General features: G+C 36.3%; 1 protein-coding gene across 2 annotated transcripts in view; it reads left to right on the top strand.

The window, feature by feature from the left end:
- Nucleotides 1-13755, top strand: part of LOC127638262 (protein O-mannosyl-transferase TMTC3-like) — a 52236-nt gene that overhangs the window by 3254 nt on the left and 35227 nt on the right. For both annotated transcript variants that reach the window (XM_052119710.1, XM_052119709.1), the window contains exons 4-5: nucleotides 6351-6450; nucleotides 11920-12035. In XM_052119710.1, coding sequence (XP_051975670.1) covers nucleotides 6351-6450; nucleotides 11920-12035 — 216 coding nt within the window. The remainder of the gene's footprint in view (nucleotides 1-6350; nucleotides 6451-11919; nucleotides 12036-13755) is intronic.

Here is a 13755-nt window from a genome sequence, read left to right as displayed (position 1 = left end):
AGCGCTTTTAATGTAGACTAAAAACCTTTTTTTTTTTTTTTTAGATAATTTCAGTCTTAAGGGTCATATTTAATTTATTATGTAAAGTTTATACTTAAATGTAAGATAAAAGATTGACTTGCACTAAAAACTAAAACAATTCGAAATGTTACAGACAGTGTTGATGTTATCGCATATTGTATTTGCGTAATGAATTGTTATTGAGCATTTCTCACGAAAACTAGCAAGACTAAAAAAAAATGATTTTACTCAAAATCTAAATAAGAAATTACAGAAAATAAAGCCTTTTTATGGACAATTAAGATTTTTTACATTGTGACATCATTTTTATGACAGTCACAGATATATTATTAATACCACAACATGAAAAAAACAAATATTATTTAAATTAAGTATTTATACATTATAGTTGACCTCCCTCAGTCCTTTCATTTTTGTTCATTTTAATTTAGAAAATCATAGTACAATAACATCTTTTTCCTGTAATACAGTAAAAAAATGACTGTTACGAAATGATCATCATTCAAAACACTAGGAATAGTAAAAGTTAAAAAAGTGTCTTTAGATGTCTTCACTGGTCTCTGTGATGGCTCTAGACTCCGCAAATAAAAATGTGTCTGCGGACCATGGTCTCTGACGCTTTCAAACTGTCTATCATTTTGCGTGTTCTCATAGTACTGTAGTTGCAGTGAATTATTCCAAGTGTATCTGTCTGTATCCTGCAAGACTACAAGGAACATCCACTTCACTACACACCCACTACAAGTAACGCCCCCCTTTGATCATCAAGCAAATCTATTTGCTAAAAGTACTTTTAAAATCCTATGCAAACGCTGTGATTTCATTTTCTCTTAACTCTTTAAATATAACAAAGAATAAAGTTTAAATGATATGTTACATACCATATTATTAAAAAGAAGATATAAATGGTAAACTGAACTTGTAGTTTTGTGGAAGTGATATTTACTCTATTTACTTACAATTTCTGCATGTTCAATAATAAAAAATTTATAAATGGTAAGATATACATTTATCTGTTCTGTTCTCTCCAGTTAGCCTACAAGCTAATTGTTTAGCCTATTAGCTTAGCATAACACTAGCTTCTTCTCTTCACTTTCATTTAATTTCTCCTCACTGTAGCCACGTAGTGATACTGTGGTACAATTGAATTTAAAATAACTTTTAATTTGCGGTATATTGAATGATTTTATAATCTTTTCATTTTTAAAACCATTGTGGTTAGGGTTAGAGTCATTGATAGGTGAAGGTGTATGTTTGCGGCGGAACTCCAAATAATCACAACAAACAGAGTATGATTTTGGCATCCAACTGTTCCAATACTTAAGATTTCGCTGGTTATTTGGAAGTGGCGTAACTTGCATTGGGTGTGTCGTGTAATGCGTATGTCTTGTAGTAGACTTGTAGGACCCAGACAGACCCCTCTCAGTTATTGAGTCTTAGTGCCATTTTTAAGCCAAGTTGTCTGTTGAGGGTGTTATTTTACTGCTGTTGTGTTAAACAACTGTTTCTGCATGATGCCCATCTCAATGAAGCTCATCTGTTATCTTTGGAGTGCAAGGTTTTGGATGGAGGGGTCATGGCTAATTCAACTGCTCAGTCTTGTGGAAGTAGATTGGCTGAAATCACTTACAGCACCTTTAAGGGTCCTAAAAATAATGCCATGATACATGATATTTCATCTTTTTTTTAAATTGATTTGGGGTTAAATATAACCAGGATATTATCTTGACAGGTTTTGTGAGGATAATGATATCAATTTTATATGTATTTGCTCAAAATTGCATACTGATGTGGCATTTCATTCACACAAAACCTCATTGTTGCCAAGAAAGCACTGGTATTTTCTTCAGGACATACAAATCATAAATAATACAGTTTGTTGCATGCATGACTAGGGCCAGTGGAATATATTTCTTCAACTTTCATGCTACATATTTGTGCCTTTTGAAGTTAGAAGTTGCAGCCTTTTGGTTACCAGTCTCTAGGCTACACTACCCTCCTCTGTATGCCTCATAAAGGGCCAAGTTAAGCCTCCCCAGTGCCCTGGGCAAGCTCATGAATATGAATTAGGTCACGTGATCTTCAGTTCTACACCGGTTAACCAACATCATAATAAACGAATTAATATTCATGAGCCATGCCCATAAAGATTTGCTCATGACCCAGAGAGTCACAAACTACCAACATATCACAGAAGACTCACCAATGACATATGTTGAAGCGTGTCCAATAAAGAACAAATAGTAAATACAGCAGCCCTTGAATGGCCGTTATTATGAATGTAACACAGACAGAAATCATTTTATTTAGACTGCGGAATACATACAAAAATAGCCCATGCCAGTAAGGATAGATACAATTACCATGCAATCATGTTAAAACACTCAATCAGTGATCTGCATAAAATTAAATGACACTCATCACTATCATCAAACCACGTAAAGTGCCCTCTTTATGATCTTTTTGAAAGCAAGCCGTCAAATATGTCTTTGAAACCCAAAAGGTGCAGGGGATCATTGTGCTCTGTTTACATTGTCATTGTACAGTTCACATTGTCATTGTACAGTTCAGTCTGTTATAATTCACTGAGGTCCTCAGCTGATTTTGATTAGGCTGATCTCCGAAAACAAATGCTCTATGGTTTAAGGATGAATTCAGTTCTAAGCGCTAAGAGTATGGAGCCAATTCAGACTGGTAATGCATATAAATACATATTTTTATAATGTGAATCCTTGTGTGATTTATTTTTTATTATTTTATTTTTTTTCAATGTTAAAATAATGTTTCTTATCGCAGAGATAATTATAGCCTACAGTAAGGAAGCCATTTGTAGGTTGATTTCCCCGAAGAATGTAAACACTGGCTCTGTAGCACTTTCAAAACTTTATTCCCTTAGTTTGAGTGACGCGACAACTTTTGGCTCAACCTATTGTGTGACTTTGGGGCGGGAGTACCTGTAATACACTGTTTAGCTGTGAATTTGCTCGTGTTTGCAAGCAACAGCAGTCTAAGTGTGGCAAGAGTGTTCAGGAAAACTGTTTAGAAATAATAATTCTTTTTTTTTTTCAGAGTATGGTGGTACTCTAGTGGCAGGGCCCTGAGCTGCAACCCATGTTGCCCTTTGGGTTAACGCAGCCTTTGCCTCATAAGCCTCTGTGCGACATTGTTACTGTGTTGAATGTCTTGCGGAAAAAGTATATTCTCAATTACTTCATTTATGATTTATTCTACTCCTTTTTTGCTTGAGGAAATGAACATCAGTAAAAAGGTTAAGGAACTAGCATTCAACAGACACGCTGTCATTGACATAATTGACGTGTCTTTGCATTTGCCACCTCATGGTGGCAGTAATAGACAGAGTTTGTTGTCCCAGTGTGCATTGCATGTAAACAGTAGAACATTACCATAGAATTTCTCATTGAAATTGAGCCTCTTCCATTGCAGTTAATATTTGTTTTATACTCCTAATGTTGACCTTTCCCCTTTTAAGCAAGTTATCACTTGAATGAATTTCATAAAGGGCTAAATGCTTGGAGATTGGGAATAAATAAAGACTTTGATTAACTTGAATGTTGTAGTACGCTATCTGATTAAACAACCGCTATTTGAGGAGTGGTGGAAGTTTATCAGTTAAGGATCAGGGCTGCTTGTGAAAAGGTTGGGTGTTCAGTTCCTGTGATCTAAGATCTGAAGGATTATTCAGATCTCAGTTGTGTTGTATAACCATTATGCCCTCTGGCACAGCCCTAAACTGTACCACAGAGGCTGAGTTTCTCCAATTGATTTTTAGAAAGTTGCTTTGAATAATAATTATTTATTATTGCAATCCAGCAACAGTGGTTACTGTACACCTGGTCTAATGCCATACCTAGTCTGTATTTACATTGGCATGCAATACCTTTAGTAAGGCATGTACTTTTTATATAAACGGCTATGCCTTACCATGATTTTACCATGGGAAAGTGGTGTTCTTAGGCATGATGCAAATCCCCTGACCCCTGTTAAAATCGTATTGCTTTTATTGAATGGAGGCAACAGCAAAATGATAAAATACCAATCTTCAATAAACATGAAATGTATTAATAATTACTAAAGGAATAAATCATTCTTCAACCAATTAAAATAGTTGATTACACTAACTATAGGCTATTTGCCATTGTCAAGCAATGCAGCAACTTGACTAATTATTATAGAATGTGTGGCCACAGGTGTTTTTTTATAGTCATTTTGCCATGGGATTGAATGCGGCCAAACAGAATTTAGAGTGAGCTATGTATGGAGATTATTTTGATAAAATAGCTGTTTTATAAGAGAAGTCGCAGACAATTTTACGACAGGTAGGTATTCATTTACGGCTCTCCCAATTCATTTGGATGGTATTCACAAACCATGATTTACTGTGTAATATGCTGGTTGACCACTATCCTCTCTCCTATGGTTAAGCCGCAGAGGTTAAAAGAATCTGATGTCACGTTAAATGCTGAATTAAAAAAAAAAAAAAAAAACGACGTAGAACCATGAGTCAGGGGGATCTTTTCTACTGTATCTGCAAAATTTTTTTTTTACCGAGTATTTGCTTATTTTCTGAGGAAAATATCTAAGCAAACAAAAAATGTCTTGAAGCAGAATTGCATAAGATATTAAAGGGATAGTTCACCCCAAAAAATTAATTATCTCGTTGTCCCAGATGTGTATGAATTTCTTTCTTCTGCTGAACACAAATTAAGATTTTTAGAAGAGTATCTCTGCTTTGTAGGTCCATACAATGCAACTGAATGATGGCCAGAAATTTGAAGGTCCAAAAAGCATATAAAGGCAGCGTAAAATTAATCCATATGACTCCAGTGGTTTAATCCATTGCTTCTAAAGCGATATGATAGGTGTGTATGAGAAACAGATATTTAATATATTTAAGACCTTTTTTAGTATTAATTCTCCTCCCTGCCCAGTAGGTGGCGATATGCATGAAGAATGCTAATTGCCTGAAACAAAAGGAGGAGGATGTGGAAGTGATAGTGAAATTGGAGATTTATAGTAAATAATTACATAAAGATTGATTTTGTTTCTCATCCACACCTATCATATCGCTTTCGAAGCAATGGATTAAACCACTGGAGTCATATGGATTACTTTTATGTTGCTTTTTATGATAAGATGCGTGGATTAACGTCTCCGATGCGGAGGCAAATGAGATTCGTCCTCCACAACCCGGATTGAGATTCACTATGCCACCACAACAGTGGTGAGCGCATTGGGAATTGGGCATTCCAAATTGGGGAGAAAATGGGAGAAAAGGAAAAAAAAAAGAATAGCATTCTGAGATGCTATTCTTCTCACCACAATTGTATAGAATCTAAGTTACTGTACACTTAGTCTGCCGAACCAGTCTGGCCATTGTCTTTTAACCTCTCTCATCAACAAGACATTTCCATCCACAGAACTGCCCCTCACTGGATGTTTTTTGTTTTGGAGAGAGGTTGTGGCTGATTGGTTTACATGAAGTGCAATATATACCATGAAAGTTGTTCCTTGTGCTTAAATGGTGCTTGTTTAACAAAACCCGAGTACATTATTTTTGCGAGTGTTGTTATAACATCATATGTTCTGGTCACGGGACAATGCCCACATCCCCTGATGAAGCATTCATACTACTCACCTGCACACTTTACAAGTTTTACCAGCCGAGAAGTACATCCTTCATCAAAAGCTCTGACAGTACACTATTTTGGACGCAGCTACTTTGTCATCAAAATGTTTTATTTTAGCATATGGCCATCCTTCTTTAGAAGCTACAGTCCATGAGAACATTGCTATGCAACAAAAATGTGTGCTGTGCAGTAATATGGAGAACAAGTGTTTTGCCTCAGCTGTTACTATATTGTGGATTATAGCAGAGCTGTAACGCTACCTTGACCAATCAGCATCCAGGACTGAAATTGATCAGTTTTAGAATTGTAATTATAAAACATACAAGTAATATACAATTATGTGCAATATTTTCAGCACAAGTTCTTACAGATGGCACAAGGGAAAAATAATTTCTGCTTCACAAATGATGATTGATTGCTGAAAACTGGTTTCTCTTGCACCTGTCATATGATTCTGTGTGACACTTCATGGCATAAACTTCCCCATTCAGACTGTGGCTACGGCATAATCATATGCACTGCTGTAGAAACATGCTTTAGACATCAATCAACATCATCTGACATATTTATTTTACGATCGCAGATTTGATCAAATGACATTCTGCTTGTTGGAAGTGTTGAGAGATATGCACATCAGGCTGTTGAAAGGTTTAATTTCACTCTTTTGTTTTGTGCTTAAAGGTGACTGGTGTCGTCGGCAGGGCCGAGTTACTATCTTCCATATTCCTGTTGGCTGCTTTCCTGGCGTACACCAAATCAAACGGCACATTTCACTCCATTGGTAAGTGTTGCCATCACCACAATGTAATCCATGCATGCATACACACATGCACACCGTGACAAGTTCAGTCCTAGGACATGGCGCACAAGCTGCAACTTGCCTCTCATTCGAAAGCGCACCACGATCCCCACCCAGAAGTTTTAAGTACACAGATCTACTTTCACAGATCTATCAAAGTAGGATGTGTTGTTTCTGAGTTGACACACTCTCAACAACAATTATTATATTGGAGCTGATGTCAAACTCCCATTGTGATTATTGAATTTATGTATATATAACAGATGGTTAAGCCCCATTTTTGTTCTTCCCTTGTCCATGGAGTGATGACAAGCAATGTTTTTTTTTTCTTATTTATGTCTTTTCTTATTTCTTAAATAAACTGTTACCTTCATTTTAAGGTGTAAAACTTGGGTGGATTAAAGTTCACAGGTGAAAAGTGCATGTAAATGTTCAGTCGTTAAGTCCTAAGACAATGTTGTTTGCATATTATGACCCGTATGGCTCATAAAATCTGTGGTGGCGGTGTGCCACAGCTGCAGCCGTTTCTGGTTTTGACTTTTGTGTACAACATTCTTATTCTGGGATGCTCTTATTATTTGCATCTCACAAAGACTTGTGTGGTAGGATTCCATTGTCATTCAATGAAGTTGAAGCCAAGGGTCACCCATGGCACACCAGATCTAATACAATTTTAAAGATGCATGAAGTAAAAACTATTTTTACACTGATAGAAATGAACTAGAGAGGAAAGTTTGTCAGGAAAACTTTAGTTTGGCTTTAAAAAGCCTAGTCTGAAAGTTTATTAATAGGTAGAATGCTTAGTTAGGCATTGCTAACATGTTTTAGCATGTTGCTAGCATGTTGATTTGTTAGGTTAGTCTTTTGCATCTGGTTGCTTGGCAGTTACCAAGGTGATACTCAAAAGGCTCCATGCTACCCTGAGTCAAATGAACGAAAATGGAAGTCTCTGCGATATTCTGGTTCAGAGATAAGTGATTTGTTACTTGGTTTCTAGGATAACCCCATCTGGTTGCTTGGCAGTTACCAGGGTGATACTCAAAAGGCTCCTTGCTACAATGAGTCATATGAAACTGGAAGTCACTATGACGTTCTGGTGCAGAGATATGTGATTTGATACTTGGTTGCTAGGGTAACCCCATCTGGGGTTACTAGGCAGTTTCCAAGGTGATACTCATAAGGCTCCTTGCTATCTGAGTCAAATGAACGAAACCAGAAGTCTCTGTGATGTTCTGGTGTAGAGATACTGATTTAAATGATTATGAATGGAAGTCAATTTGTTTTGGTTGCGAGGGTGCTCTAAATGGTTGTTAGGTTGTAGCTAAGTAGTTTCCATGATGATACTTGAAGACTGATTGCTCACCCAAGCAGAGTTTCCGCTAGAAAAAAATGGTGCCGGTCAAAGTGACCGGCAGAGGTTTCGTTTTACGGACATTTTGATGATATGCCGGTCAAATATATCGCCTCTTAATTAGTCAAGTTGAGGAAAACTGGAGGCAGTCTATGTAACTTAAAGAGGTCATGACATGGTTTTTTTATTGTATTATTATGTTCCCTTAGGTGCAATTATAGTATTAATATATTTTTTTTTAAGAAAAACTTTTAAAATCTAGTGATTTATGACCTTTTCCCACCCTGTTTCTCATCCTCTGATTCAAACAGTCTGTTTTGGGGGCGTTTTCCATTTAAGACCTCAGTGTTAACGCCCACTGTTATGATTGGCTAACGTCAGTGCCTATGTATCAATTATTGACGCCTCCAGCCAGAACAATATGCAAGTAAACTAAGTAAAAACACTGTGATTATTCATAATGAATGAAATTGCGCTTTTAAAAAGTAGTTTAAAGTTTAAAATAGATTACTTACAGTTTGCGTTGTCGTTGTTCCCAGAATAGTCGGCACGGACTTATCTTTGAGCAACAGTTTTCTGGCAAAGCCAGCATCATATTGAGATTTGTTCTCAAAACAGTCATCCTTAAAATGTACAGAACAAACGCTTAAGTTAACACTGCCGTGACTGGGTCGATCCGCAAAAAATAAACTGCATCCATTTTTCCCTGACGTCTGGATCTTTCGGCAGCTTATTCAGAGGTTTTGTTTGACCACAGCCAGGAACAGCACATCTGTGTGGCATCGTAATTTTCCTGTGCACAAGTAGTCTCTGTCAGAGCTCGCTGTCCATCGACTGAACACTTGTGAGGCGACGGCGATACTGAAATCAGCGTAGTTGTCTTGCGCTTAAAGCGTAGTTATCTTGTGCTGGAGGCGGTCATATGCAAACGCTGTTACGTCACTTCTAACCGACACGTCACTTCTAACCATGAATCCAGAACGAGCTGTATTTTGAGCTTGATTAAATAAATGATTCGTTTAGAATGGGGAGGACGTCTTAAAATATTAAACTTGCAGGACGTTTTAATGATACAAAGACCTCTTATATACCAAAAGATCAAGGCAAATTTGGTTTCTCATGTCATGACCCCTTTAAAAAATGACATAATCAGGCCGTATAGAATGCAACATATTATTATTAGCTTAACTTTCAAATAGACGAAAAAAAAAAACATGAACGTCCGATTGGCGTCAATCAACGCCAGTTGTTTTTTACTGTGGTTTCACACACATTCACTTTTTGAAACATTGAGGCACGGATGTACCTAATACAAATAAATAAAACATCTCCAGTTAACTAGCAGATCATTCATTTAGTCCGTTATTAAATAAGAGATCTAGCGCTAAAATCTGTTGTTTTTGAAATCAAGCTGAGCTTCGTGTCCGCTGCTATCAGTTGCATGGACGACGCGCTGCGCGAAGTGCGCAATCTTCACTAGGACGCACGCTTTCAATCTATCGCCGTTGCGGAGACTCTCTATTAATTCGGTGAAATCACAAAATAAAATGGACACAAACGTGTCCCTGCTTGATATAGACTGTAACCATGCACTGATGAACATAGGCTATTCAGTTTTGATGATAGAGAAAAAACTGCACGAATGCGCGGATTAGAAGCACTGATCTCTCTATAATGAGATGTTCCTGATTCACCATCGTCTGGCCTCTGAAAAAAGCTTTTAAAGCTAGTCTGCCTGGGCCTGGCCATATTTGAAACGTCTCACTCAATCGTTCGTTGTTTAGGTCTATATTGCAGCCGTTTTAGGCGTGCGCTTTATTTGAAATGCAGCATGCGATGTTGTTTCATAACTTTCAAACGATAGAGCCTGTTCCTTTATAACATAGCAAGAGATCGGTGTATTTTTGCTTTATACATTTTAGGCTTATTCTCAAATTCAGATTGTGTTAGGGGGACGGGATTATTAGGCAATTTTAATCGGACAATTTGACCGGAGAGATTTAATTTTGTCGGACATTTAATTTTTTTACCGGCCAATGTCCGGTAATTACCGGACAACGGAAACCCTGCACCCAAGTGAAACAAGCCAACTCTCATGTCTCGAGGACATTTTTATCCGAAGATATCACTCTCAGCCAATTTGAATGGAAGACAATAGGGCTGGTTGCTAGGATGTTCTAAATGGTTGCTAGGGCATGGCTAGCCAGTGACCAGAGTGATTCCCATTGGCTGCTTACTAACCTGACTCAAAAGAGCCAATCCCCAAATGTCTAAAACATTCTGTTCTGAAGATATCCTTCTGAATCATTTTGAATGGAAGTCTATGGGGACGGTTGCTAGCGTGCCGTAAATGGTTGCTAGGGCATGGTTATGCCATTTGAAAGATGATACTTAATGACTGATTGGTAGCCCAAGTGAAATGACCCTACCCACATGTCTCTACGACATTCTGATTGGGAGATATGATCCACCAAATTTAGTGTCTTGGTAGGAAAAAACATAATTGGCCAGACCCATGCCATAGTATGCCTATGTGGAATTTTTGTGCAGGTTTACCTCCCAGGGGTACATCTTACCCACAATCAAGTAATGCTCCAAAATGGCTTGCTAGGCAGTATGAAATTAGTCCAACCACATGTCTCTACGAAATTCTGATCCGGAGATATGATCTGTCAAAGTTTGTTGCATCGCAAAGTATATGGGATTTTTAAGGATGTTTTTTGCTTCCCAGGGGTGCACCGTACACCCATCCCCAAAAGTCACAGCACAGGTGTCGTAAATAGGCCGGTCGATTTGACACCTCATTTGTGGGTCTATGACAAATGATGCAGGACAAGTTAGGTGCTGAAAAAGTGTATAATAAGTATGTGTGATTAATTAGTGGTTCTTGCAAAGCATCACTATTATAAGTTTAAAAAGGCCAACCTAATAATAATAATAATAATAATGATCTTAAATGGTAGATCAGTAGGTTTGCTCTTTAAAGCCAACCTAATAATCATTTTAAAAAGTACAGTGATGTTCACAGAGTTCACCTGTAAAAAAAAATGCTTATATTTAGGAATTTTCTAATTTAATTTAGTTGTTTTTACTTGATTATATTATCATACATTTTTTGATTTTTCAAAATTTCACAACCTTGACAAATGTCTGTTTATTTCCAGGTTCATATTAGATTTTGAATTCGAAAATTTCAGTGTGGACTGTTATGTCCCCCACTGTATGTTTAAAATGATGTATGCATAAGACATAAGTGTGCTACCTCTCTCATGGTGACCGTCGTGCTGAGGTCGATTATCTGTTATTGGACTTTAAGCTGAACATATTGGGTTCAGATCTGTAAAAATCATCCATATTTGGGTAGAAAGTCATATGTTTGGTGACTGTTGGTGCCAAATACATGGAACAGACTCAATGATGACTAAAATGGCACAGAATGCAACTCATTCTGTGAAATCTCATTACTAAAATCATGTCTTCATGCTATGTTAACCTTTAATCATTGTTGTGTTTGCATGTGTAATTAGTTCTTATATGCAATTATTATGTTTTATTTGTTTCTAGAGGCTTTGGAGACTTCAATTATTTTTGTAATGCAATAAGTTTTGTTTCCTTTGTTGTATCAAAACAAACATTTCTCAGTCACAGGTGACATAATTGGGAACTAAACAAAAGCATTTCTTCTGAGCCACCTTATTTAAACCCAGAGATATATCATTTGAAATCAGAAAAATAATTAAAATTAAAATATTTTATTTTAAATATTAAATATAAATATTTTTAGCATTTGCTTTGGCTTAGAGTCTCATATTCTATCATCATTAAAATATTTGAAAATATTTCTTTAGAATGATACCAAACACTTGACACTTTTGTTTTTATTTGTCGCGTTATAAGCCTTTCATTTTGGGTATGCCACTGAAACAAGAAATCTTTAAAAATACCCTCAGAGCTTCAGGGTTAAATGTTTTTTTTTTTTTTACACAATAATGTACTTACCGTAACACTGATTGATGAGAATCTTTCAGCACCATGGTACTTTTACAGATGTGTGTACTGGTTTACTGGATCATAAATTAACCCAGACATTTCACTTTCAGTGTGGACCCCCATTATTTTAACCGTGTTCCTGGTTGCCATTGCCACGCTATGCAAGGAGCAGGGGATCACTGTCATCGGGATATGCTGTATTTATGAGGTGTTTGTTGCCCAAGGGGTAAGAACCACATTTATTTATTACCTCATAAATAAAGGATCTGTGATTCACACTGTGTAATATGTCAATATGTCAATTTTATTATGTCAATAGGGTCTGTTATTGGGTCTTTGGATCAAAGGCTTATTTGCAAGAAACTACAAATAAAGACAACTATATTGCTTTTAGTGGAAGCCATAAAACATGGTTCTCTTTTTGATATTAGAAGCCCTATTTTCTTGGCAGAAAGACAGAGGGAGTAAGAAACTGTTTCCCAGATGGAAAGACTTAACACGTCTTCGCAGGGTACAGCCTCAAAAAACAGCTGTAGACATATTTGGACACTTTTGTCAGTTGCTGGCACTAGCCTGACAATTTGACAATCAATAAAAATGTGTCAAAACAAATCCAGAAAACTTTTATAAAGAAAGTGTTATTAATGAATAACCTTAACTAAAAGATTTTGAAAGTATTGAGCATATAACCAAGCTTGAGGTATCAGTGGGAACAAAATCCTGTGGCGTGTTGTACTGGTGTGACAGTTTCCACAAATGGGTTCCAAAATTAGGCCTAAAACGTTATGTGTGTGTGTGTACATGTTGTTATTATTAATATTATTTTTTTTGTAAAATTTTTTTTTTTTTGGGAAACGTCAGTGAAAGGTGCTTAAAGGGATAGTTCACCCAAACATTAAAATTCTCTCATTTACTCACCCTCATACCATCCCAGATGTGCATTACTTCTAAAGATCAAACAAACAAAGATTTTTAGAACAATAATTCAGCTTTACTTTCACATTCTTTCACATTTTAAAAGTAAAAGTGGAGATTTATGATATGAATAGAGATTTTTAATGAGCAAGTAGAGTAAATGAGAGAATTTATTTTTGGGTGAACTAACCCTTCAAGGGGGGAGGATTTCTTTTTTTTCTTTTTTCATGTTTCATGTCAACACATCTAATAGATCTCACAACAGGAAATTGGGATTTGCTATATAATAATTCATGTGACACCAAAGTGTACTGAATTTATATAAGGTGCTAAAAAATATTGGTTTTGTAACAACGTTCAACAATTGCATAACAAGGGAGAAACCGTTTTTTGAAAGCATTATGTATTCTACCTATTTTTCTATTGATGTCTTGTCACTCTTGCCTGTCACAAGCTAATTTTCTGGTGTGAATCTAAAATATTAGGGCATGTCTACTTTTGGTTTTTAGAGGCATTAACTGGGTGATAACCAACAGCTTATACAAGGTATTTATCTAATATCGCATTCAATACCTTCTGCCTGAAAAAAAAAAAAAACAAGGGAAGAAGACATCGTAACTATTTTGTAAGTGACAGTTGAGTACATAACTTGAGGGAAACATCTCTCATTTCTAATAGCACTGAAACAAAACAGCATAGTCTCATAGTTTTCTTAACCACAAGTCTTACCAGATGTGAAATCACCCTATTTCATTTAAAATGTTCTGCAGAGTTTCAAAAAATCGAAATCTTTTGTGCACTGACATTAGTTAGATGCTGTGCGCATGGCGTGTCAGTCAATAAGCACACATTACAGACACGAAGGAGTCTTTTTTATGTTCTATATTGATTACCATGTTATTGTTCTCTGTTAGCAAATATTAGCATCTATATTTCAATATTAAAGGTGTAGTTCATCCAAAAATAAAAATTATTTCATAATATTCTCCCCCCATTGTCATTCCAAACCAGTTTGATTGTTTTTTCTCTTT

The sequence above is a fragment of the Xyrauchen texanus genome, chromosome 46, assembly GCF_025860055.1.
Source record: "Xyrauchen texanus isolate HMW12.3.18 chromosome 46, RBS_HiC_50CHRs, whole genome shotgun sequence".
In the NCBI taxonomy this organism is placed as follows: Eukaryota; Metazoa; Chordata; class Actinopteri; order Cypriniformes; family Catostomidae; genus Xyrauchen; species Xyrauchen texanus.
Note: the sequence above shows the minus strand (reverse complement) of the source record. Positions and strands in the feature narration are given on the sequence as shown.